Below are 26679 nucleotides of genomic sequence, written 5' to 3' on the forward strand. Positions count from 1 at the left end.
CATTCCTATTTACAGCTCTTGGATTGAAATCACCCATTAGCACTATCCTATCCTTGCTGTTGACCCTGACTATGATGTCATTCAGTGCTTCCTAAAACTCGTCTATTTCATTCTTAACTGCTCACTCATATGGTAAATACACTTGAGCAGTCCCAGTCCTAATTCCTCCAATGCTAAATCTGTCCACAAGTAATGAACTTCATAATTGTTCCCTATTGACAAACAAAATTGTTGTACAGAATTTTTGTTTTAAGAAATATATACACTTTTCCATCTTTCAATACTATTATATTTCAATTTTGTACTCTAAAAATTGAAGATTTTTGGCCTTCAGCTGAAGTAGGCTCAAGAGTGCCAAGACGTGTAGTTTAAAAATTCTAATCATGACAAAAAGCTTCAGTTTTTAGAGTACAAGATTAAATTACATTAGTATTGAAAGATGGAAATGCCTATACATTTTCTAAAGATAAAATTCTGTACAACAAATCTATCCACATCATTCCTGTGTCTAACAGAAATTATGTTAAGTGTTATGGTGTTCCTGATGAAGAATCGTACCCCACACTCTACCCTTCCCCTTTTCATGGGTGTTAAGAACACGATACGATCTCGTGTCTTACCTGAATATCATTAACACTCCGTTACACATGTAATAACTGTATCGTGGTTACACACGTGGCGGGGATTCCCTCTTCATGCACAAAGTAAATGAATAAATTGTCTCTCTTTTGTTCTATTGAAGGAGAAAGGGCCTAAATCTTCTTCCTCACAGTACTGTTGTTTACTTAAAGTTATTTAATTTTTGTTATAACCTGAATTAAAATAAATGAGAAGGGGAAGTAATATTCCCTTGCTCATGTTCCTGATTTTTTATACTTCCTAACACGCATAGGCGGAGATTCCCCCGCAGTGTTCATTTTACAACATCTTTGCATTTATCTAGTTTTTTAATGTATAATAAACACTACAGTAAAATTCACATCAATAAAGAACAAGTAAAATAATAACAATAGCAAAAAATAGTAAGAGTAATAAAAGTAAGTAAAAGTAAAGTAGTAAATGTAACATACACAAAGCGAAAATAACTAAAAATATGTACAGTGTAATTCATTCACATATTCGTTGAGAGCATTAAAATTCATCATATGCTCTAAAGCATACCATTCCTAAAGAGGAATATAAAAAGAACCATGAGTAATAGGTGAAGGTATAACAAGAGTAACACCAACGAAAGTCAAGAATATAACTTACAATAGTCACACGGTCACACGCATAGGCAGGAACTCGCCGCCCGGGAGAAGAATAACAAATGTCTACTTGTGTGCCTGCCTCGGCAGTGACTAACAATGACTCCACTCTGTGTGGACGATGTCCTGGAGAACAACCCTTCAAGCATCTCAATAAAATTCACAAAAACGTTTGAACAGTGGAAATCTCCGCCCTGCGTGTAATGGAGTGTTAACTACTAACATGTCCAAGTGCATCCTCTTTGCTGACTCACTCAGTCCTACCTCCCATCTACAGTGGTGTGGGCGACTGTAGTCATGTCCTAGTTTGTGAATCACAGGCAATGGCTAAGTGGCCTTGTAAACTTTGTAAAAAAATATTTGTGTGGCTATTGCTAGTATTGTGCAGCCCACTTAAGGCAGACCCTCCCGTGAAGATTGGCGGCAACTGCCATGTATGGGAAACCGCTCATTCACCAGTATTTTCAGATGGTACAGATTATTTATGTTTTGTTAAAGTGGAAGCCATTTTCTTGAATTAGGTTAACACATAACCTTTCCAGTCTGTTGAAACTAACGCAAGATCAAGAAATACTAAATAATACATTAAAAAAAGAAAATATTTAATTAATGACAGTATGCTACATACAGAGTGCTGCTGTTTCGAATATATTACAGAATTCTTTATCATAGTGACAGATGTACCCCTACTTGATCTAAAGTAATCAGTTTCCCTAGGCAGCTAAAATTGACTGATACCTGGTCGAGGTTATACGATAGATTATTATTATTATTATTATTATTATTATTATTATTATTATTATTATTATTATTATTATTATACTAGCTGATGTACCCGTGCTTTGCTACGGGATTCTCAGAAAGACTGTTTTTTGTGGTTTTCCTAACTACAGTTATCTTATGCCATTACAAAAACGTTAGTAGGAATGTAGGGATTAAAAGCAATGTTATCATATAAAATACTCGCTCAAATGAAAAACCGCACATTTTCTCACTTTTAACGAACAGTACTACGATGCCGATGTGACAGTCCAAACTTTCAGTGCTGGAATGACCAGGCCGCAGACAGCCGTGAACACTCCTCTGCCAATGTTCCGTTAAATATATACACTGTTCATTCCAATCAGTGTCTCAGGGTAGGGATTGAATAGCTCGAATGCTAAACCAGTTTGTTACCTACCAGTAGTATCAGAAAATTTATGAACCAGAGGAATGGTATGCTTAAGATGAGTTATCTAACTCCCCAGCTACTTACCGCCAATATTCAGGCAGGCTGTTATACTCGGTACAACCGGGCGAGTTGGCCGTGCGGTTAGGGGTGCGCAGCTGTGAGTTTGCATTCAGGAAGTAGTGGGTTTAAAAACCACTGTAGACAGCCCTTAAGATGCTTTTCCGTGGTCTCCCATTTTCACACCAGGCAAATGCTGGGGCTGTATCGTTATTAACGCCAGGGCTGCTTCCTTTCCACTCTTAGCCCTTTCCTAGCCCATCGTCGCCACAATACCTATCTGTGTCGGTGCGACGTAAAGCAGATTAAAAAAACTCTGTATACAGCAGCAATCCCATCTATCGGACATGACTGGCAACAGAAGATACAACAAACAATGGTCAATGTAATGTTATTGTTGTTCAATGTTATGAACTTTCTGTATTGTAGGCCTTCACATTTAGTTTTCTTTCGACTCTGTGATATTAGGGCATCTTACGAAATTATTTATAGTGTAGACTGTAGTCCCTTATTCCTCGACTTTACATAACGATTTTCATTAAATTCTGTTAACCCATTTTCTCGTGACATGGCGCTGATATGGATTTAGTAACAAAAATCCAAATTCATGTATATCTCTGTTATCATAGCCAGTACGGTAAAAATGTATAAGACATACATGATCAGAAATTTAATATAACTTAAGTAGTGTAGTATTTGTCGATAGGACCACTAGTAACACGAATATTTGAGAATTAAATTTTAGGCCCTCCCCTAAACTACCATTTCTCTCAGCGTGAATAAGATTATTTATGGTCTATATTGTAGTGACATTACCGGACACTACATACCGATTTTCATTAAATTCTCTTTAGCCATTTTCTCGTGATGCGTGTACATACATACATACATACAGACAGACAGAAATTATGGAAAATTAAAAAGTGCATTTCCTTCCTACTATGGACATGGCCGATACATAAATACTATCCTTTTTAAATTCTGAGCAATGTACAGACAAAACTCTTATTTTATATATATAGATACAGTAAATTTATCTTGTGTCCGCCTCTGTGGTGTATGGTTTGTGTGATTAGCTGCCACACCTGGAGGCCACAGCTGCTTCCTTCCCTCTTCCTTGTCTATCCTTCCAATCTTCCCATTCCCAGAAAGCCCCTTTTCTGCATCACAGATGAGGCTGCCTGGGTGAGCAACTGGTCCTTATCTCCGGTTGTATCTCCAAACCCAATGTTGCACACTCCAGGACACTGCCCTTGAGGCAGTGGAGGTGGGATCCCTCTCCGAGTCCAAGGGGAAAGTCAACCCTGGATGAAAAAACGGATTAAGAAATAAATAACCCGGTCACTCTATGCGAGATTTGTGCTGGACAAATCAGAGGCATGACAGGTTTTTCTCCGGGTACTCCGGTTTTCCCAGTTATATTTCATTCTAGCAACACTCTCCAATATCATTTCATTTCATCTGTCATTCATTCATCATTGCCCCAGAGGAGTGCAACAGGCTTCGGCAGCCGGCACAATTCCTATCCTTGCCACTAGTTGGGGGCTTCATTCATTCCATTCCTGACCTGGTCGAATGACTGGAAACAGGCTGTGGATTTTCATTTTTCATCTTGTGAAAGTTAAGAGATAGAGCATGCGTGCACACAAGACGGGGGGGGGGGGGGGGGGGGGACATGGAACCTAGTGGAATCCACTTTTTCATATGTCTAGGATATAAAAAATTCTGCATAGCTCTCTTAAGGCAAAAGCAACCAAGCACATAACCTTTCAGTTCCCCTGTCTGTTGAAACGAATACAAGATCAAGAAATACTAAATAATACCCACAAAAAAAAAAAAAATATTTAATAACTGTACAATATGTACCCGAGTAGTGTCAAAAATGTACTTACCCCATCATCACGTTTAAAGATGCACTCACTAAAAGGGACTGGTCCTTTAACACACCAGATCATGTAGAAGAGTGAGATGGCCATTAGTACTGGATAATAGAAAGCGACAAAGAGTGACGTAGCTAGTTTCACATAGCCAACACCTGAAAAAATAGAGTCATATATCTCAAGAAATGAAAGGACAATCAGCACTGAAGATAAAAATATTCCAAAAATATTTATAAACCTACAGCTAGGTCTGAATTCTGGAAAAGGGCATATCCTATCCACTTAGCAACAGAATTTCCTCATAAACAGTACAAGAGGAAATGAGAAATTGTGCATGGTAGTTTATTTCACACAGTCAATCTGGCACCATATCTGTTTGTATATGTCTGTGCATAAATAGATACATCTCATTTATAGAATTAGTAGCCAGTAATTGTAAACTTAAGTTTAATCTAATCCTGATCTATCAATACCAAATTTCATAATCCTATTGTCAATTTTTGTTATGATTTTCTAGTTTTTAATTCGAAGAAATTAGTCAGTAAAGTTTTAAAACCACCTGCTAACTGGCATTTCAAATTTGCTCCCATGAAAAGATTCATCATAGAAAGAAACAAGACCACAGTAAATATTCGGGACGGAGCAACATATTTCAGAAATCTGGTGGGGAGGCAAGAACATAAATCAAAATAATATTTAGTGAACCAAACCCGTAAGTTACGAAAGTCAATGACATTCTTAATCAACTCAAAGAGCATTATGGAAGTGAATGAGTATATAATCCAGATCTCAGCTTCTATAAGGAACTGACAAATTCTAGATAAATGAACTTCCAAGAGCAGGAAGAACAATAGGAGGAGGAAGATGAGCCAATTATTGACAGTGATGCTATTTGAAAGTGTTCTCCCAGAAGACAATATTAATTTACTCTTAATGTTGAAGTAATCATTGAAGTTGAAAATGTTCCCATTGTAAAATATAGTACTGTCATTAAACAATAGCTATCTAAAGCTTAACATGAAAATATGGATGTTTAGTTGTACAGTATTAAGTCTGTATCTGTCCTCAAAATATATTCCAAAACACATTGTATCCAAAAAACTTTAATAATAATAATAATAATAATAATAATAATAATAATAATAATAATAATACAGAAGCATTGAAATGCACTGTGACTCATTTGAAACAGATTGGTTTGATAACAAAACTAAAATCAACTGTCCGTCAACATAGAGACCAGGTGAAACAGCTGTGTTAAGATTCTGGAGTCCATTGATAACCAATATAATGATAAACTGTTATTAGCTAGCAAAAATGGAAGACTTCAACCAAGAGCTATCCCAGCAGGTGATCTAATTCTGCAATATTTTAAGGAAATTACAGAGAGACTGGAAAGAGAAAACTTTCCTACTCTTCATTTGGTTCTCCTTTGCCAACAGAAGCTGTTGAAAACTTTGGAGGAAATAGTAGACAATTGTCAGATAGGTTTCTGCTTAAGGAGCAATATTTTGATATATCTTTAAAAATGAATTTAAAACTATGCCTGCTAACTCCGCTATGTGACATTTCAGGCTGTGAAGACACTGAAAAGAAGAGCATGTCATTTCATATACTACAAAACAGCAACATTTCTGTGGCCACCTTTACCTCATTTAAAACTATTCTTGTCTGAGGAGAAAGAAGAAGTTTATTTTAATGTCGAAAGAGATATGTCAGAAGGTAACTGTTAAATCACGTAGCCTAACTAAGATATAAAACTATAACCATATTTTTATAACTAATACTTTAACAATAATTTTCAGAAAAAATTAAAGAAGAACCGTCAGAGAAAAGAAGCCTAACCGACCCTGACTTTGACGAACAGCCCCCAGCTCCTGTGAGAAGCAATGAAGATAAATATATTTCTATAATCATTGACATTAATATTCCAGAAAAAATAAATTATTTCCTGGTGGTGAATACATGAACATGAGTACCAAAAATTAGTTATACTGGCCAAAAGAGTTCTTTGTATTCCAGCCACCAGTACTTCCAGTGCAAAAATATTTAGGAAGGCAGGTATAGTTGTACAAGAGAGAATAACATGATTATCACCCAAAGCTGTGGATGCTATTCTCGTGCAAATGTCTGATTCTAGAATCAGTATGCTTCTTTGCGTTTTGGTAGAGTGCTGTATTACTTAATGTTTCTAAGAAAACATAATTCTGTTCCCTACATTTATCAAAGATCTAGCAACTTAATATTATTTTTGCTTCTCTCTCTTCTGATTTATAAATTCATCAGCGTTTTATATGTTTATGCAGTAGTGGTGACTAAATTTCTGGAGAAAAGATTACATTTTTATTTCATTTTGGCCAGCTGAAACTAGGAATTATAGGAATTATTAAAACAAGCAATTTGTAGAAGCCTTGTTGTCTTATCAGCTAATTCTTTCCTTTATTTTCTTTAATTATTAACGAAATTACAAAATTATTAGTGGAAATATGCACAAAATATTGTTCATCCCGGCTAACCAATTTGTATAGCACCACAGAAAGTAGTGGAGACTTTGCATGTGCTGTGAGGAAGGGTGGCAGGGGTATACTATTTTTTTTTGCCAACGTCATGGACACTAAGGTATGGTTTCACCTGTTTGCTGCGCACATTCAACAGTCTGGCAGTCTCTTTAATGTCTGTTAGTTTCTTACTGTGTAGTCAAACACTAATTTTAATTGTATAATCACATCATACTTCTTTTTGATTGTAATAAATGTGTAATATTGTTACTTTGATTAAAGTTTTATTGTATAGTAATGTATCAAAATCTCAAAAAACTATTATTACCGCACTTAAACTTGTAAACTGTCAACCTTTACCTCTCTGTCAAAATTCACTCAGAGGGCATGAAAAACCTTACCATTTTGTAGCTTTTCGTTTTCAATTTTGATGTATCCCGCTACCCGTCCACTACATCCCACAAACCCGAGTACTCTTTGTTGTCTGTATATTTTTTTGCCCCCGCACTTTCAATTCCCAATTGCCGCTACTGTGTTTATGCATGAAGCTGTGGGGAATAATACTATTTTGTTCATTTAGAACATCAAATGTAATTCACTGTGAAAAAAGCTGTGTTAGAATTAATACCTTCCTTTGTTATTTAATTCTGTAGTTCTGTGAATCATACTATTGCTTATGATAATTACAATGTATTGATTGTAATGTATATTTCTCAGAGTGCAAATAATTTAGTCTCTGCCGTTTAGCAGCAATTTACTTGTTAAAATAAATACCTTTTTCCCCTTCAATTTAAATATTCACATGTCTGTTTTAGATATTTGTGTATACAGTTGCAAATAATGATATGCAGTTTATCATTTATGGTAAGTAATTCTTTTCAAAGAAGAGGAAGTAGAACTGGACTTTTGGAGTTCACGAGTATATCATCCTTTAAACAACATTGTCTGTATTACTTGTGTTTCAATTCTTGCTGCCCGAAGCGAGCTCCTATCTTCAACTCTCCCCATCTTTAAACTGACTTTCATATAGGTGGTTTATTCACGACTAGCATTTGGGAGTGTGACATCCACCCATTACTAATGGTTCCCTGGGTTCTGGTGAGCATATCAGCTGATTTTGCCATTCTTTAGTATATAGAGCGCAGGTTTATCATATTACCTGTTTTTACAGGGTTTATGAGCCCCTTCAATCAATCAATCAATCAATCAATCAATCAATCAATCAATCAATCAATCAATCAATCAATCAATCAATACTGATCTGCATTTAGGGCAGTCGCCCAGGTGGCAGATTCCCTATCTGTTGCTTTCCTAGCCTTTTCCTAAATGATTTCAAAGAAATTGGAAATTTATTGAACATCTCCCTTGGTAAGATATTCTAATCCCTAACTCCCCTTCCTATAAATGAATATTTGCCCCAGTTTGTCCTCTTGAATTCCAACTTTATCTTCATATTGTGATCTTTCCTACTTTTATAAACGCCATTCAAACTTATTCGTCTACTAATGTAATTCCACGAAATCTCTCCGCTGACAGCTCGGAACATACCACTTAGTCGAGCAGCTCTTCTTCTTTCTCTCAATTCTTCCCAACCCAAACATTGAAAAAAGTTTTTGTAACGCTACTCTTTTGTTGGAAATCACCCAGAACAAATCGAGCTGCTTTTCTTCGGATTGTTTCCGGTTCTTGAATCAGGTAATCCTGGTGAGGGTCCCATACACTGGAACCATACTCTAGTTGGGGTCTTACCAGAGACTTACATGCACTCTCCTTTACATCCTTACTACAACCCCTAAACACCCTCATAACCATGTGCAGAGATCTGTACCCTTTATGTCCGACTTGTTGGCTGAACGGTCAGTGTACTGGCCTTCGGTTCAGAGGGTCCCGGGTTCGATTCCCAGCCGGGTCGGGGATTTTAACCTTAATTGGTTGATTCCAATGGCACGGGGGCTGGGTGTATGTGTTGTCTTCATCATCATTTCATCCTCATCACGACGCGCAGGTCGCCTACGGGCGTCAAATAGAAAGACCTGCACCTGGCGAGCCGAACCCGTCCTGGGATATCCCGGCACTAAAAGCCATACGACATTTCATTTCATTTGTACCCTTTATTTACAATCCCATTTATGTGATTACCCCAATGAAGATCTTTCCTTATATTAACACCTAGATACTTACAATGATCCCCAAAAGGAACTTTCACCCCATCAACGCAGTAATTAAAACTGAGAGGACTTTTCCTATTTGTGAAACTCACAACCTGACTTTTAACCCCGTTTATCAACATACCATTGCCTGCTGTCCATCTCACAACATTATAGAGGTCACGTTGCAGTTGCTCACAATCTTGTAACTTATTTATCACTCTATAGAGAATAACATCATCCGCAAAAAGCCTTACCTCCGATTCCACTCCTTTACTCATATCATCTATATATAAAATAGCTTGTCCTGACTGACTGACTGACTGACTGATTCGTCATCGCCCAGCCAAAACTACTGGACATAAAGAAATGAAATTTTGGGCATAGATTCATATTAAGATGTAGGTGCTCGCTAAGAAAGGATTTTTGGATATTCCTTCGCTAAGGGGGTGAAAAGGGGGTTGGAATTTTAAAATGAGTGTATCTATATCTCAAAACTTTGAAAGTTTACAGATGTAAAAATTGGTATTTAGAATCTCCTTTAAAAATAAGGAAATACGTATTTTTTGTTTTCAGAAAATCCCAATAGGAGGGGTGAAAAACGGTAAAAAATGGGGTGGATGCCTTTAATCAGAATACCGGTACTTATATCTCAGAAACTGAAGATATTACAGACCTGAAAATTGGTATTTGGGATCTACTTTAAAAATAAAGAAACAGGTATTTTTTTGTTTTTGGAAAATCCAAATAATGGGGGGTGAAAAGGGGGGTGAATTTTTAAAATGAGTGTGTCTACATCTTAAAATTTTAAACGTTTACAGATGTAAAAGTAGTGTTTCGAATCTCCCTTAAAAACAAAGGAACACGTATTTCTTTGTTTTCTCTAAATCCCAATAGGAGGGGTGTAAAAGGGTGAATAATGGGTTGAATGCCTTTAATGAGGATACATATATCCCAGAAACTGAAGATATTACAGAACTGAAAATTTGTAAATGGGATCTCCTTTAAAAATATAGAAACATGTATATTTTTGCTTTTGGAAAATTCAATTAATGTCGGTTAATCAGGAGTGGTAAATTGGGGTGAATTTTTTGAAAGACTATATTTACAGAATATCTGAGAAGCGTAAAATGTTACAGACGTAAATAGCGGGTATTTGGAATCTCCTGTAAGTGTAAAGAAACATAGGTGATTTGTCTTTGGAAACTCCACTTAAGGGGAACTAAAACGGGGTGAAATTTTAAAATGAGAATTTCTACAGTATATCTCAAAAAACTTAACATGTTACAGAAGTGAAAAATGGTCATTTTTTTATCCTATTAAAAATAAAGAATGTATTTTTAGTTTTCGGAAATACAACTTGGGTAGTGGGGGGTGGGGGGTAAAAGTGACTGAAAATGGTGTTGAATTCTTTTAATTAGGCTACTGATATCTCAAAAATGAAGATGTTACACACGTGAAATTTTATTTTTGGAATCTGCTTTAAAAGTAAACAAACACATATTCTCGGAAAATCCAATGAAGGGGATTTGGAGTGTTAAAGGATAGAAAAAATTAATTGACTTAATTGTATGAGAATACATACATCTAATAAAAACTAAAGTTGTTACAGACGTGAAAATTGGTATTTTGATCTCCTTTAAAAACAAAGAAAAGCGCGTTTTGGTTGGGAAACAATCTTGGGGGGGGGGGGGGCGGGAGTGAAAAGGAGTTTAATTCCTTTCATGAGGACACATAAATCAAAAACTGAAGAGGTTAGAGTGGTGATAATTGGTATTTAGAAGATCCTTTACTATTAAAGGAACAAGTATTTTTTGCTTTAATATCACTTTGTGAGGGAGGGTGTGGGAGCGTGGAAGGAAGTTAAAAAAGTGAATTATTTTTAAGGGGATACTTATATCTCAAAACTGAAGGTAATAAACGTGAACATTGGTATTTGGAATCTCCTTTAAACATAAAGAAACACGCCTTCTTTTAATTTTTTGGAGGGTGGGGGTAAATAAACTTAACGGCGGTGGGGTGTAAAAGGAGGTGAGACCAATTGATTTTACTGTTCGTAATGTACTTATAAGGAGCCTCCGTTGCTCAGTCGGCAGCGCGCCGGCCTCTCACAGCTGGGTTCCGTGTTTCAAATCCTGGTCACTCCATGTGACATTCGTGCTGGACAAAATGGAGGCGGGACAGGTTTTTCTCCGGATACTCCGGCTTTCCCTGTCATCATTCATTCCAGCAACACTCTCCAATATTTCATTTCATTTGTCACTCATCGATCATTACCCCAGAGGGGAGCTTCGGCAGCCGGCACAATTCCTATTGTCGCCGCTAGATGGGGCTTTATTCATTCCATCCCTGATCCTGTCGAATGATAGGAAACAGGCTGTAGACTTGTGATGTACTTATTCTGATCATAAACCGATCATTTTTAATCTTTCCTGGGTTCTTTTTCAACAGCCATATTTTCCTTCGGAGAACGTTCTTAGATTAGAGTAGATTCTCCTGGCATATAAATAAAAATTTAAACACATTTGAAATAAACGATAGGAATGAGATTGGCCGTCAAATTGTTCACCTCTATAATAAGGTCAATAATACACGGAGGTATGTCATTCGTATCGCCAGAAATTCCGCACACTTGCCTACGCGCAACAATGGTGCTGGTCACATTGTTAGCAATGACAATGGCAGCAGATGTATTTTACCGCCAAGTAGCGTTCTTGCATATTGCTGTGGGGTCCAGAACATATATAATAATAATAATAATAATAATAATAATAATAATAATAATAATAATAATTATAATAATGTTCTGGACCATCGTCAAATGTGCGGACCGCGCTGGAAACGGGTCCTGGACGGGTAGGCCCTAATGACTAAGAATGCAGTCCGGTCGCGGGTTCAGTACCGCCAAGACACCCAAGACGACACCACGCCTGATCTGAAGGATTTGTTCCATATTAAAAATGCCTTTAGGAAAAGATGGCAAAGATTTAGGGACCCAAGTGACCGGGTGGTATACCTGGAACTAGCCCGGGAAGTACGAAATCGATTGCTGGAAGGAATGATTGAAAAGTGGGAGGAAACTTCCAGTAATCTATTAGAAAACGAGTCAGATCGAGAATTTTGGCTGATTCTCTCAGAAAAAGAGTCAGATCGCGAATTTCGGCAGATTATATATAAAACAATAAGCATTAAAATATAAATTTCAGTATAATACCGTAGCGAAGCACGGGTATCATGCTAGTTTACATATTTAAGAAAACAAAGGTCCGATAATACTGCCTTGAGGAATTCCCCTCTTGATTATTACAGGGTCAGATAAAGCTTCACCTACTCTAACTCTCTGAGATCTATTTTCTAGAAATATAGCAACCCATTCAGTCACTAATTTGTCTAGTCCAATTGCTTTCATTTCTGCCGGTAGTCTCCCATGATCCACCCTATCAAATACTTTAGACTGGTCAATCGCGATACAGTCCATTTGACCTCCAGAATCCAAGATATCTGCTATATCTTGCTGGAAACCTACAAGTTGAGCTTCAGTGGAATAACCTTTCCTAAAACCGAATTGCCTTCTATCGAACCAGTTGTTAATTTCACAAACATGTCTAATATAATCAGAAAGAATGCCTTCCCAAAGCTTACATACAATGCATGTCAAACTTACTGTCCTGTAATTTTCAGCTTTATGTCTATCACCCTTTCCTTTATACACAGGGGCTACTATAGCAACTCTCCATTCATCTGGTATAGCTCCTCCAACCAAACAATAATCAGATAAGTACTTCAGATATGGTACTATATCCCAACCCATTGTCTTCAGTATATCCCCAGAAATCTGATCAATTCCAGCCGCTTTTCTAGTTTTCAACTTTTGTATCTTATTGTAAATGTCATTGTTATCATATGTAAATTTTATTACTTCTTTGGCCTTAGTCTCCTCCTCTATCTCGACATTATCCTTGTAACCAACAATCTTTACATACTGCTGACTGAATACTTCTGCCTTTTGAAGATCCTCACATACACACTCCCCTTGTTCATTAATTATTCCTGGAATGTCCTTCTTGAAACCTGTTTCTGCCTTAAAATACCTATACATACCCTTCCATTTTTCACTAAAATTCGTATGACTGCCAATTATGCTTGCCATCATGTTATCCTTAGCTGCCTTCTTTGCTAGATTCAATTTTCTAGTAAGTTCCTTCAATTTCTCCTTACATCCACAGCCATTTCTAACTATTTCTTTCCAGTCTGCACCTCCTTCTTAGTCTCTTTATTTCTCTATTATAATAAGGTGGGTCTTTACCATTCCTTACCACCCTTAAAGGTACAAACCTGTTTTCGCATTCCTCAACAATTTCTTTAAACCCATCCCAGAGTCTGTTTACATTTTTGTCCTTCCCATATTAACTTATTTGCCCTTTGTTGGTCATGCTTCCTGTCATTCGCATTTCCTTCCCAATTGACATCTAAGACGAAATGCTGGTTAATAGAGCAAACGCCTGGAAAGCCATACATCTAATTTTTGATCTGAAATTCAGATCTCCCGCTACAATCACATTTCTTTCCATGTCGTTTCCCACATAGCTGACTATCCTATCAAATAATTCCGAATCCGTGTCAGTGCTACCCTTTCCCGATCTGTACACTCCAAATATATCAAGTTGCCTATTATCTTTAGAAATGAGCCTTACACCTAGAATTTCATGTGTCTCATCTTTAACTTTTTCGTAGCTTACAAATTCTTCTTTCACCAGAATGAACACTCCCCCTCCCACCCTTTCTATCCTATCTCTACGATACACACTCCAGTGCCGTGAGAAAATTTCTGCATCCATTATATCATTTCTCAGCCATGATTCAACTCCTATTACAATATCTGGTAAATATATATCTATTAAATTACTTAATTCTATTCCTTTCCTTACAATACTTCTACAGTTCAACACTAACAATTTTATGTCATCCCTACTTGATTTCCAGTTCCCTGTTCCCTTATCACCGCTCCCTAGGCCATCCCATTTCCCTGAATGTACCTCTCTATTACCCTTCCAAACAAATTTCCTAGCTTATACGTACCACTGCGGTTTAAATGAAGGCCATCTGAGCGCAGATCCCTATCTCCTACCCACCCATTAGGATCTAGAAATTTCACTCCCAGTTTCCCACATACCCACTCCATAGTCTCACTTAAATCACCAATCACCCTCCAGTCAGTATCCCTTCTACACAGTATTCCACTAATAACAATCTCCGCTTTCTTAAACTTCACCCGTGCTGCATTTACCAGATCCCACACATCTCCAACTATGTTGGTACTTATATCAGCTTGCCTTACGTTGTTGGTACCAACGTGAAACACTACCACCTTCTCCTTCCCCTCCTCCCTCTCTTCTACTTTCCTCAACATCTGCCTCAACCTAATTCCTGGATAACATTCTACCCTGGTACCCTTTCCTCCACACACTTTCCCCACGTGTCTAACGATGGAATCCCCCATGATCAGAGCCTCAACCCTACCCACCACATTTGATCCCCTCTCCTCCTGGTCAGCCCTATCTTTCCTGATAGCTGCAGAAGCTACTTCCTCCTCCCTTTTCTCCTTCACATGACCCTGTTCCACCTGACTTTTCCTATCCTCTACTCTACATTTTCCTTTCCTACCTTTTCCCTTCCTCCTACTTCCACACATCTCAGCAACAGTTCCCTGTCCCTCATCTTCCCTCTGTTGTTCTACCTGGAGTGACTCGTACCGATTTCGCACAGACACCTGTCCTGAATTCTGATCCTGAATAGAGCCCTTAGCCTGCAATCTCCTTCCCCTTAGAACCAGTGGCGGCCGGTCAGTACGTGCTACCGGGCTCCAGCACGTAGCTTGGAACTGTAAGGAATATTATTTATGTACAGTACAATTATCCTGGTGCCTTTTCGTTGTTTTGAGTACGATATGAATTTGTGTTTTGTGCAAATCAGGACGAGATCTGTCGAACACCTAGCGCCGTTCTCCCGGGGAACAAGGCTCGTGCTCATGTGAAGTGAGCCCTTGCCTGTAGCCTGAAGGAAGCAATACGCAGGCGCAGCCAAGCTTGCAACACTCCCCCTAGCCGGCGGAGTATACCGTAAACCGGGATCAACTTTCACTGATCCCGTTTATAGTTACTTCCTCTCCCGCAAGGGGGTAGAATTACTCAATGTCTCCTGCTACCCGGAGCGCAGCGAGGGATCCAGTCGGCCGTGCTTATGTTGAACGTGGTAAGCGAATCTGCCACTAGAGATTAGCATCGTCTGAGTTCGAAAGTAAAGCGTAAGTGGAGGCAATCTATCTCACACATGCTTATTAAAATATCCATCTTCCTTTTGTGTCAAAAATAAGGAATTCGTAGGTGAGTCAAAGAATCTTTGACTGACCCTAAATGTTATCCCGCATTACAATGTAATTTACTCTGGTGAAATGAAATAGCATATGGCTTTTAGTGCCGGAAGTATCCGAGGACATGTTCGACTCGCCAGATGCAGATCTTTTGATTTGACTCCCGTAGGCGACATGCGAGTCGTGATGAGGATGAAATGATGATGACGACAACACGTACATCAAATGATGGTTAAAACTCCAGACCCTGCCGGGAATCGAACCCGGGATCCCTGTGACCAAAGGCCAGCGCGCTAACCATTTAGCCATGGAGCCGGACATTTACTCTGGTAATAGGGGAGGTCTCAGTGAATCAGTTGGCAGCTCTTTCAGTTGCTTTGTGCGGTTTTTAATCTCGCAGTTATATTACTGGTGCGTGTTTTTTCTGTCATTGTGTTAGTGCTAAAGTGTATACGAAGATTTATCAAATTATTTATTAACTGCAGTGTATATAAAGTGAAATTAAATTAGTGTTCTTAGTGGGGATCTATATTCCCACGATTCTATTTGCACTGATGTAAGTTGCGCCATTAGGTTAGTAAAAACAATATTTCTCGAATGAATTATTTATCTCGTAGACAGTTGTCGAAGAATTCATCTTTCCAAATTAATGTTGTTTTTGTTTGTTCTGAGTTATAAATTGTGAGAAAAGTTGTATTATTATTATCATTATTATTATTATTATTATTATTATTATTATTAGTAGTAGTAGTAGTAGTAGTAGTAGTAGTAGTAGTAGTAGTAGTAGTAGTAGTACCAAGTTTGAAGTATGCGTTGTTCATCATGGCAATATGTAGATTTAAAACAGCGTATTTAGCTTGTTTTTTGTAGCACGTAGGACGATTTTTTCACGAGCCGCCACTGCTTAGAACATTAGACCACCTGTCTTCTACAACTCCTCCCTTTCCTTCCCCTCCCTCTTGTACAGCTACTGTAACCTGTACATTGTTTGAGGGAGTCCCATCTTCCTTCCTGTCTTCTGTGAGAATCCTAATTATCTCCCTCAAACTTTCCAACTCCTCCCTCATACCCCTCAATGCCTCGCCACACCCACAGTAAGTACACTCACACTCCGTAGCCATTCTTTACGAGGAAAAAAAATGAAATTAAAAAGAAAATAACTTATTTGCAAAAAATAAATGAATGGAGGGATATATTGTCTGGGATAGTACACAACAATAAGGTAATTAATATACGACTACACTACAATACTACTTAGTCGTCCTGTATTTTTTTATCCTACAACCCCTGACAGGATAAAAACTGCTGTTAATTACTGAATATCGAAAGTAATAGCCTACACAAGAACTACACAATTCCAAACTGCAATTAAGCCTATTCTAATTACAACAACAGTAGCCTATTTTAGTAAGAGTTTCTACGGATACCTCTACTACACCAGTACTACATAAATATTTTACAATAATAAAATAATCACACTAAATTCTAATAGGATATTACTCGTATACTACTGTACAGTACACTACAGTAATTTTAAACTACTTTCAGATGTATCCTAATTACCATACTGGTACCGTACCGTATGTCACTAAACTAAGCACAACAGAAATGAAATTTGCAAGAACTACTGTACTCAAATATTACCAACGAAGCTAAATGCTTAGACAAATTATTATTAGTATTATGGTCTAATAGATACACACGAATAATAACACACGAATATAGCCCTGTTCAGTTTTGTTATACCACCCCGCCGTTCCTCCCAATTTTTTAGTCTACCATAAAATTATTTAATACAGTATATCATTTGAATTTGTTTTGATCCCTGACAGTCAATACTGGGGAATACAACTACCTACGATCATCTAGCCCTCTAGCTAATTATTCACACTTTGTATTTTATTCTATTTTATTTTAGTTTTATAGTTTTGAGTACATTTGGTATCATGTTTGCCCTCTGAAGAGTCTTTCCTAAACTCAGTTTAAAGCTGACAACACTGAAGGCACCACTCAATTATTGTTTGTATTTCACTGGTTACCTCTTAAAAAAAGAGTCAGACTGGCAAGCAGTGGAAAAATGTGTGATATTTTGAAAGGGTGTTAATATTATTATTGACGATTCTGACTTTCTGATGAAGTATGTGTTTTAAGAACTTACTACAAGATGAAATGTCTAACTTTAGCAGGGAAAAGTTCTGTAGAGAAATGTCACAAATATATGTCCTGCAACGTGCAATGTTGATTGTGTTGAATTGCTAAGAGTGGTACAGTACTGCTTTGCCATACCTGCACATAACACAGCTGTAGAGATAATATTTTCTCTTCTAAATTTTCAGTGGACGGATGAGCAAAATAAGCTTGGAATTGAAGCTATAAAATGGCTGTTAATTGTACTGCGATAGCATGCTCTCTAAAATGGATTTTCTAAAACAAAAACTCCAAACCAGTGAAAAATGTGTGAAATAAACCACTGGATATGAATTCCTCTTAAAATTTACACTATCCTAACCCTCTCCCCCACCTCCCGGGTTTTCATTTTCAAATATGGTAACCCTAATAGAGAGCTATAAAGACTAAGTCCCTTGTCTAGCAGTAGGTGTAGCAAGTGGTACTCCAATAGGATCTGGATTCCCACCAATCAACCGCTGTTTGGCAAAGGCCTGCAGATTATGAGGTAACATGTGGTAAGTGCAACAAATCATCTCACCAATTATTTTTGGATTTCTAGACTGGGGCCACTTTCTCACCATCAGATAGCTCCTTCAACCAGCCCTCAGATCCAGATAAAAACCTGTGACACAGTCAGGAATCGCACCGGGGTTCTTTGACAAAGAGGCAGGTTCGCTAACCCTGGAGGGGAGGGACTCAGTTGCTGAATGTTAGCAGGAGGATTAGGATGGTGGACAGTTGCTCTCTTAACTTCTACACAGTTCATGTTGTACGAGTGGAAGCTTATGGTGATCTAAGCAGAATAGAGCATACACTTCCAAAGTTTCTGATGCTAAGGGCTACATATAGTGTTCCACCTCACACAACCCACCATATGGAAGTTTCTGGCTTTGGCATTCGTGATATCAGCATCATTATCGAAACACTAAACTTAATTGTATTTTGCATTACATGCCACACGAGCTAAGGTAAGCCTTCTTTGGGTGGGATAACAAGTGTTACGTGGTCAACAAAATGGATCCTGAAGCCACTATTCTCAGTTTATGACACTAGATTAAATAGCTTTACTTGCAATTCCAAACACGTTTGTTCCAGGCCCCAAATATTTATGGGGCTTATGGAAGAAATGAATCCAAGAAGAACTCGTGGAAATATTTTGGTAATAACCTGGAAAGACTAGGTCAAGCAGCAGGGAAACCTTTCTGGACAGTAAAAAAGAATTGTAGAAATGGAGGAGAAAAAAGGAAATGAATAGCATTTTGGCTAAATCAAGTGTACTCATAATAGATCCCAGGGATGAAAGCAGTAATTGCACCTATCTATAAGCAACGGAACAGTGAGGATTGCAACAACTATTGAGATATTTCTTTGATCAGTATACCAGGAAAGGTGGTCACTGGCATTTTGGAAGGAAAGGTGCGATCTGTGGTTGAGAGTAAGTTGGATGAATATCAGTGTAGTTTCAGACCACAGAGGGGCTGTCAGGATCAGATTTCAGTATGCACCAATTAATTGAAAAATGCTACGAGAGGAATAGGCAGTTATGTTTCATCATCATCATCATCATCATCATCATCATCATCATCATCATCATCATCATTTCCCTTTATCCAGCTGTAGCCGGATAGGGGCAAATATGGTTCCTCCCCACTTTCTTCGGTCTTTCCACCACTCCTCCTCCAACACTGTGTCCCAGTCCAGGTTTCTTTCTATAATGCTGCGTTGGATGGTATCCTTCCATCTCAATTGTGGTCGTCCACGGCCTCTTCTTCCTTGGATTTGCATTTCCATCACCTTTTTTGGCATTCTTTTGTCGCTCATCCGCTTTATGTGCCCAAACTATCTTAGTCGGCTCTTCTCTATTCTATCATTCATTTTCTCCACTCCAATTTCCTCCCGGATTTTCTCATTCCTTATTTTGTCTCTTCTACTCTTCTGTATCGTACTCCTCAAGAACTTCATCTCGGCTGCCTGTATACGACTCTCATCCTTCTTTGTCATCGTCCAAGTTTCTGCTCCGTAAGTTGTTATGGGTACGTAATACATCTTGTACATAGTATCCTTTGCTTCCGTTGGCACACCTTTGTCCCATAACATGTTTCTTACACTATGATAGAAACAACTTCCAGCTTGAATCCTTTTACTAATCTCAGCATCCAGTCGAGCATTCTCCATTAATTCACTCCCCAGGTATTTAAACGTTTCTGCTACTTCCAGGGGCTTGTCTGCAAGTCTAATCTGACCTTTCCCTTCTTTCTCCCCTCTAGTCATAACAAGAGTTTTACTCTTTTCTACACTTATTTTCAATCCACATTCTTTGATCTTCCCATTCACCACATTCAACTGTTCTTGAACCTTCCTGTCGTCTTCTCCCCAAATCACAATATCATCTGCAAATAACATCATGTTATTCTCTTCCTCCATATGCTGCTTTTGCTGTTCTCGTGATGTCATCCATTACTATTGTAAACAGGATTGGTGATAGAACACTTCCCTGTGACAGCCCACTAGTTATTTTGAACCAACTTGTCCTGCCAAATTGTGTTTGCACGCAACTACAACATTCCTTATACAATGCCATGATCATTTTTATTAATCCCTGTCCAATTCCTTTTTGCACCATACTGTCCCAAGCTTTCGTCCTGGGGACACTGTCATATGCCTTTTCAATGTCAATGAATGTCATCACCATATCATTCCTGTACTCCCAATGCTTTTCCATTAGTTGTCTTATGTTTATGTTTCGTAAATCTAGAAAAGGGTATGACAGTGTTAGCCACACTGGAGAACTACGGGATTTAGGACAGATAATTAATAGCAATCAAAGGCATTTATGTTGACAATTGAACTGCAGTGAGAATTGATGCTAGAAGGAGTTCTTAGTACAAGGTGCTTACAGGGATTAGGCAAGGTTGTAATCTATCACCTTTGTTATTTATAATTTTCTTTTTTTTACCAGTTGTTTTACAGCACACCGACACAGTTAGATCTTATGGTGATGATGGGAGAGGAAAGGGCTAGGAATGGGAAGGAAGCAGCTGTGGCCTTAGTTAAATTACAGCCCCAGAAATTGCCTGGTGTGAAAATAGGATAAAATGGAAAACCATCTTCAGGGCTGCCGACAGTGGGGTTTGAACTCAATATCTCCCAAATACTGGATAATGTCCACACTTAAGCGACTACAGCTATCGAGCTCGGTATATTTATGGCTTACATGGATCATAAACAAAGATATAAAGTGGCATGGAAGGATTCAGTTAGGTGGAAACTTGGTCTTAATCACAGATTGTGCTGAAAGTCTTCAGTCTATTATCTTGGAACTTGAAAATAGGTGCAATTATTGTGATATGAAAATTAAACTTTCCATGACTAACGCTAACCACTACCGGGTGACTGGAGTGGGACATTGATGATGACGACGACTACTAATATGATGTCAGTAGGTAAGAGACTTAAGAGAATTAAATGTCAGGTAAATAATTTTATGTATTTAGGATGTATATTCTCCCAGGATTGTATTATAATAACTGAGAGTGAATCAAGGTGCAGAAAATCAAATGCAGTGAGCTCGCAGTTGCGATCAACAATACTCTGTAAGAAAGAAATCCGCTCCCATACGGGACTGTATCTACACCGGCCTTTGCTTTACAAGAATGAAAGCTGGGTGGGCTTAGGACATCTTATTCGTAAGTCAGAAGTAACAGACATGGAAATAGCAAGAATGATCACTGATACACACAGGTGGGAACAATTCCAGGAGGGTACTCGGAATGAGGAGATAAAGGCAAAGTTAGAAATGAACTATGTAGCTGTACCCATTATCCGGCTTCGGTGGCGGGGTCATGTGAGGCAATGGAGGAGGATAGGTTACCTAGGATAATAATTGATTCATCCATAGATGGTAAGAGAAGTAGAGGGAGACAAAAATGATGGTTAGACTGAGTTTCTAATAATTTTAAGATAAGAGTTATGTCACTAAGAGAGGCCACGTTCCTAGTTACAAGTAGAGGATTGTTGTTGTGTTTAGTAAATTCATATAGACTTGCAGACTGAACACTGAAATGCATAACAGTTTATAATGATTTACGTATATAACCCCATGCGATCACTCAAATTCTATTCGCTCTCCTTAGCACACGTGTAGATTTGGACTCATCCACTCTCCCACTTGGTTGAAGCTGAAGGGACTTGGTTTTGTTTCCTGGTCCTCTCTTGTAGATGTAAGTTCTGTATGAACTGGCATTCTGTCGTAACAATTTTTCAGTAACCCCGTGTTCCTTAAGAGGAATTCTTTGGTGCTAAATATTTGTAGTGGATTATTAACTAATTCAAGTTAGGGTTTTAGTGCAGTGTAACAATGATTTCCAGCAGTATTGTGTATTTCACATTGTGCAATGAAGATGAAAAAGGACTCTCTACAAGAATCTAGTCCCTTGCCTCATGTGTCATCGGCAGCAGGGAGTGGGGCTGCTGTACTTTGACATTCACAATCCAGTCATGTTTGTCAACAGTCAAAATGTTATATTTGTTTATATATGTTAAATAATGTTAAATAATTCCTCTGGGGCCTTGAATTTTCAGGATTAGCAAGAAATCATAGTACAAGTTAGGCCCACTCTGGACATTAGTATAAGTATGCAAATGAAGATGTACTTTCGTCATTTCAGGACTGAAACTTATTCTTAAAAATGGTTAACTGCATCCCAATCTAAGAATAAATTATTTTGCTGGCATTGTTCTCTTTTCAAAACAGATAGAGGAGTATGGAACAGTACTGGTTTCAATAATTATTATAAAGCAAAGATCCATCATGAAAAGACTGTCACATTTACTGGCAGTAACGAGATGGAAAACTTTTGGTACATCAAGAATAGACTTTCAGTTAAGTGAACAACACAGGGCGGATGTTTCAAAGCATAATGCTGAAATTGATTCCAACACAGAAATATTGAAGCAACTGATTTATATAAAGCTATTAAAAACTATTTAAAATAGTATGTGCTTGGTCCACCTTGTCAATAGACTTGACTGAAAATCATTTATTCAAACATGTTTCAGGAAAAATGTTTCTCATACATCAGGAACATGTTTGAATAAAAGATTTTCAATTATAAAAGTGTTTATACAAGGTGGACCAAGCACATACTATTTTAAATAATTTTTGATAGCTTTAGACAAGTCAGCACAGGAACAAATACCAATATCTATTATGGTTAGGTTTATCAACAGTAATGTAAGTAAGTTTCCTATTAGCAAAACAAGAACTGCCTTTCAGATGTCATAAGACGCATAGGGAATCTATTAATCCGGGAAACTATGTTAAGTTCTTGCAATTACTATCAAAGTATGATATGAAATTGGACACACATTTAAAAAGTGCAGAAGTATTCAAAGGTCCGTCAAATCGAATCCAAAATGACCTTTTTGAAAGCACCAGTGATGTAATTCTAGACACAATAAAACAAGAAATTCACCTTTTGTTATAATAATACTTGACAAAACTACAGATGCTGAAGAATTATTGCAACTTTCCACTGTAATTTGTCATGTAAAAGAGGGCAAAATTCAGGAATGATTTTTAGGTTTCACTGACATCAGCAAAGATCACTCTGCTGCTGCGTTAAATGTGATGGGGTGGCAACATTTCCTGACCACATAAGTGGTCTGTAGGTAGTAGTGAAGAAAACGTGGCACAAATCACTTTTCATATATTGTTATGCACATCGGCTTAATTTAATCTTGTCTCAGTCAGTTAATTTCGTAAAGGAATGCAAGATAATTTTGAAGACTTTGAATGAAATTCCATCATTTTTTTTGTTTCGAATTCCTCGAAGCATCTGCATGCACTGAATTCATCGGAAGGAAAGAAGCATTTTCCAGCAATAGCTACAGCAAGTTGGAACTACAACTCTAGAATTGTGAATACAATGGATGAAAATGGAACAGAAACCATTACATTTTTTGAAGATCCAAACTTCTGGGATGGGGATACTTTATTTCTGCTTTGAAATATTTCAACCTATCTTCTGGAAATTTTTAGCCAAATTTTTTTCACTCACTGATATGTCACTCAACATTCCCCAGGCTAAGACTTTCAATATTAAGTATTACATTAAGAAAATGAACAAGACCATTTCCTGCATTCAAGAATTTCAAAATAATGTTGATGCAATGTATACAATGCAAGAAGAAAGTACTGAGAATGAACCTTCTAGAAAGTGCCATTGTGGGAAAATGAATCAGATGATCCCAGAATGAGATGTCTGTGTATTCAAAATGAAATCATAAATGTCACAGTCTATGGTGAGCAGATTACAAGCATGAAAATATGGGACACTTAGACTGCTGCTGATTATTAGACCCTATATAAGATTAGAATGTTTTAACATGAGCCACAGACGTTGGAAAGAGTACCATTTGTCTATAGAAAACCAGTCCATTCATCATCATCATCATTGTTATTATTATTATTATTATTATTATTATTATTATTAAAAATGGAAGTAGCCCAATTCCAGTACATAACAAATACGGTATATCAAATGTCATCAAACCATGTTCACTGTGCAGGATTATAAGTTGCCATTTTTACATTTTATATACGTCTGTCTCACTGGTTTGTTACATGTAGTGTCAACCAAACAAACTGTAATTACTTTACCCAATGAGAAATATAAATCAGAGTTTTGTGATGAATAAAGTTTAAACACTGTATTTTAAAATATATGGGTAGATTCATGAAAAACGAGACAATATGCATCCCATATATTTTTTGCTGGGACAATGGGACACATTACAGAAATAAAGGACAATCTTGTAAAATAAGGGATGTCTTGTCACCCTACCATAGTCTACCAAATGGGAATGAGATTTCATGATTTAGAGAAACTGCAATTTTCTGAATTAATTGACTCAAAGAAGTTCCAGTCCTTTAAAACAAGTTTCCTGAAGGTTCGCTCAGCTTACAAAACTGTGTTTCATTTTGATACTTTGTGTAGTGAAGTATTCGCTGTGTACCGTACACAGATTATCAGGTTTATCTGGCAAGATAATGACAGATTTCAATGTTCCTAAAGACATAGACTTGGCAGAAGTAGTGTACCTGGATGTAATTAAATTAAATTATGTTTCCTTGAGTTTACTATTCCAGTGAGTACCTTGACAGTAGAACATACTTTCTGCTGCCTGAAACCTGCAAAATGTTATGTTCGAAACACTCAGCATGAAGATTGGTGATAATCTGAAGGGCCTATCACCAAACTTAAAAATCAGAGCTGCTTCTATGGTGCAGTCAGAGAGAAATTTGCCCAAAAAGAGGACAGGAGGATGTCATTGCAGTATAAATAGAAGAGATAAGCTTCATTATACTCATAGTTTTGATATTTCCTAAGTAACAGTTTAGTTATTCAAAATTTATTTTTTATGTATATTTGTCAGATATTGTCACGTCAGCATCCTTAGAGCTAGTCCCCTCCAAAAATGTAACCACACACCACTGGTATGTATGTATACCCAGTAGCGGTGATGGGAATTAGAAGTGGGGGGATAGGAGGCGGGGTATATACATCAAAACCAAAAATGGAAAAAAACCTACAAAATGGTAAGTTTCTTTATGCTCTCTGAGTGAATTTCAAGAGACAGGTAAAGGTTGACGGTTTACCTACTTAAGTGTAGGAATAATAGTTTTTTTTTGTTGAGATTTTCATTCAATACTATACTTTCACCAAAGGAACAATATTACACATGCATTAGAATTACACAGAAGGATGGTGTGGTTATATAATTAAAAATCATTTAGTATTTGAGTACACACTAAGAAACTTACAGACACTAAAGAGACTGCCAAACTGACAAATTTGCAAGGCAAGTGAGTGAATCATACATCAGTGTCCATGACCTTGGAAAAATAATATACCCCTGCTACTCTTCCTCACAGCACGTGCAAAGTGGCGCTATACAAATCAGTTAGCAGCAACAAATAACATTTTGTGAATATTTCCGGGTTTTTATTTGCTCTACGTCGCACCGACACAGATAGGTCCTATGGCGACGATGGGACAGGAAAGACTTAGGAATGGGAAGGAAGCGGCCATGGCATAAATTAAGGTACAGCTCCAGCATTTGCCTGGTGTGAAAATGGGAAACCACGGAAATCCATCTTCAGGGCTGCCGACCGTGGGGTTCGAACCCACTGTCTCCCAGATGCGAGCTCACAGCTGCGCGCCCCTAACCACACGGCCAACTGGCCCTGCAATAATTTTGTTAATAATAAAAGAAAATAAAGGAAAGGGCTTCTAGAAATAGCTTTTTTTAAATAATTCCTATAATTCCTAGCTTTAGGCGGCTAATATGGAATAAAATGTAATTTTTACTCCACGAAATCGCTGCTATTGTATATACGTGTCAAGAAAGCTCGTAACTTCCAATATTTACTCTTAATATTTTGGTAAATGCTTACACAATTCTGCAACACAGTGTTTTGCTGTTTAAGCAATACAATATCAGTATACTTACTTGGGAACTTCATATAAAAATTTGCTCACTGTAACAGTATTCCTTCTTGAATGAAGTAACTTTACATTTAATAATCTTTATAAAACAATTAGAAGGCAATTAGAAGAAGTTCTCTATTAGATTTGAGTTCCTAGAAAGACCCTCATATGAACCCAGGCAACACTATTTTAACTCCAACCATATTAATACGCGAGAGAAATTTAAATGACCAAAACATGCTATGATAATTTGACTTCCCTCTTTTTTCTCATACCTACTGCTTGAACACACCTTTGAAGAGTGGAATTGCTCTCCACAGTTTTGTGGTGCCATCTTGACAGAACTGCCCTAGGCCAATTTCCAGGAATACCAGGGGAATCCCAAAAACTATCATGATGCCAATGTACGCGAGAAGGAATGGACCTGCAACAAAAAGAAGAAACAGTATAACAACTATATACAAAGTTCATGTGTTTCCATGACCATGACAATACTGATGAATCACTCAATCTTTTTAAGGATGTTACCTTCAATATGAACATTTCTATGAATGATGACACTCAACATTACAGCAAAAAAGTGGATACATTGAGTATTTTAACACCATTTCAGTATTTTAACACCAATTAACTGGTAGAATTTATGAG

The 26679-nt window shown here is 37.5% G+C and overlaps 1 protein-coding gene across 1 annotated transcript in view; it reads right to left on the bottom strand.

The window, feature by feature from the left end:
* The window catches only part of LOC136863997 (sodium-dependent nutrient amino acid transporter 1), a 463829-nt gene that overhangs the window by 61689 nt on the left and 375461 nt on the right, over positions 1-26679 (bottom strand). Inside the window, exons 4-5 of the mRNA XM_067140491.2 lie at positions 26324-26455; positions 4368-4510 (exon numbers count right to left, since the gene is read on the bottom strand). Coding sequence (XP_066996592.2) covers positions 4368-4510; positions 26324-26455 — 275 coding nt within the window. The remainder of the gene's footprint in view (positions 1-4367; positions 4511-26323; positions 26456-26679) is intronic.

This window comes from Anabrus simplex, chromosome 2 (genome assembly GCF_040414725.1).
Source record: "Anabrus simplex isolate iqAnaSimp1 chromosome 2, ASM4041472v1, whole genome shotgun sequence".
NCBI lineage: Eukaryota > Metazoa > Arthropoda > Insecta > Orthoptera > Tettigoniidae > Anabrus > Anabrus simplex.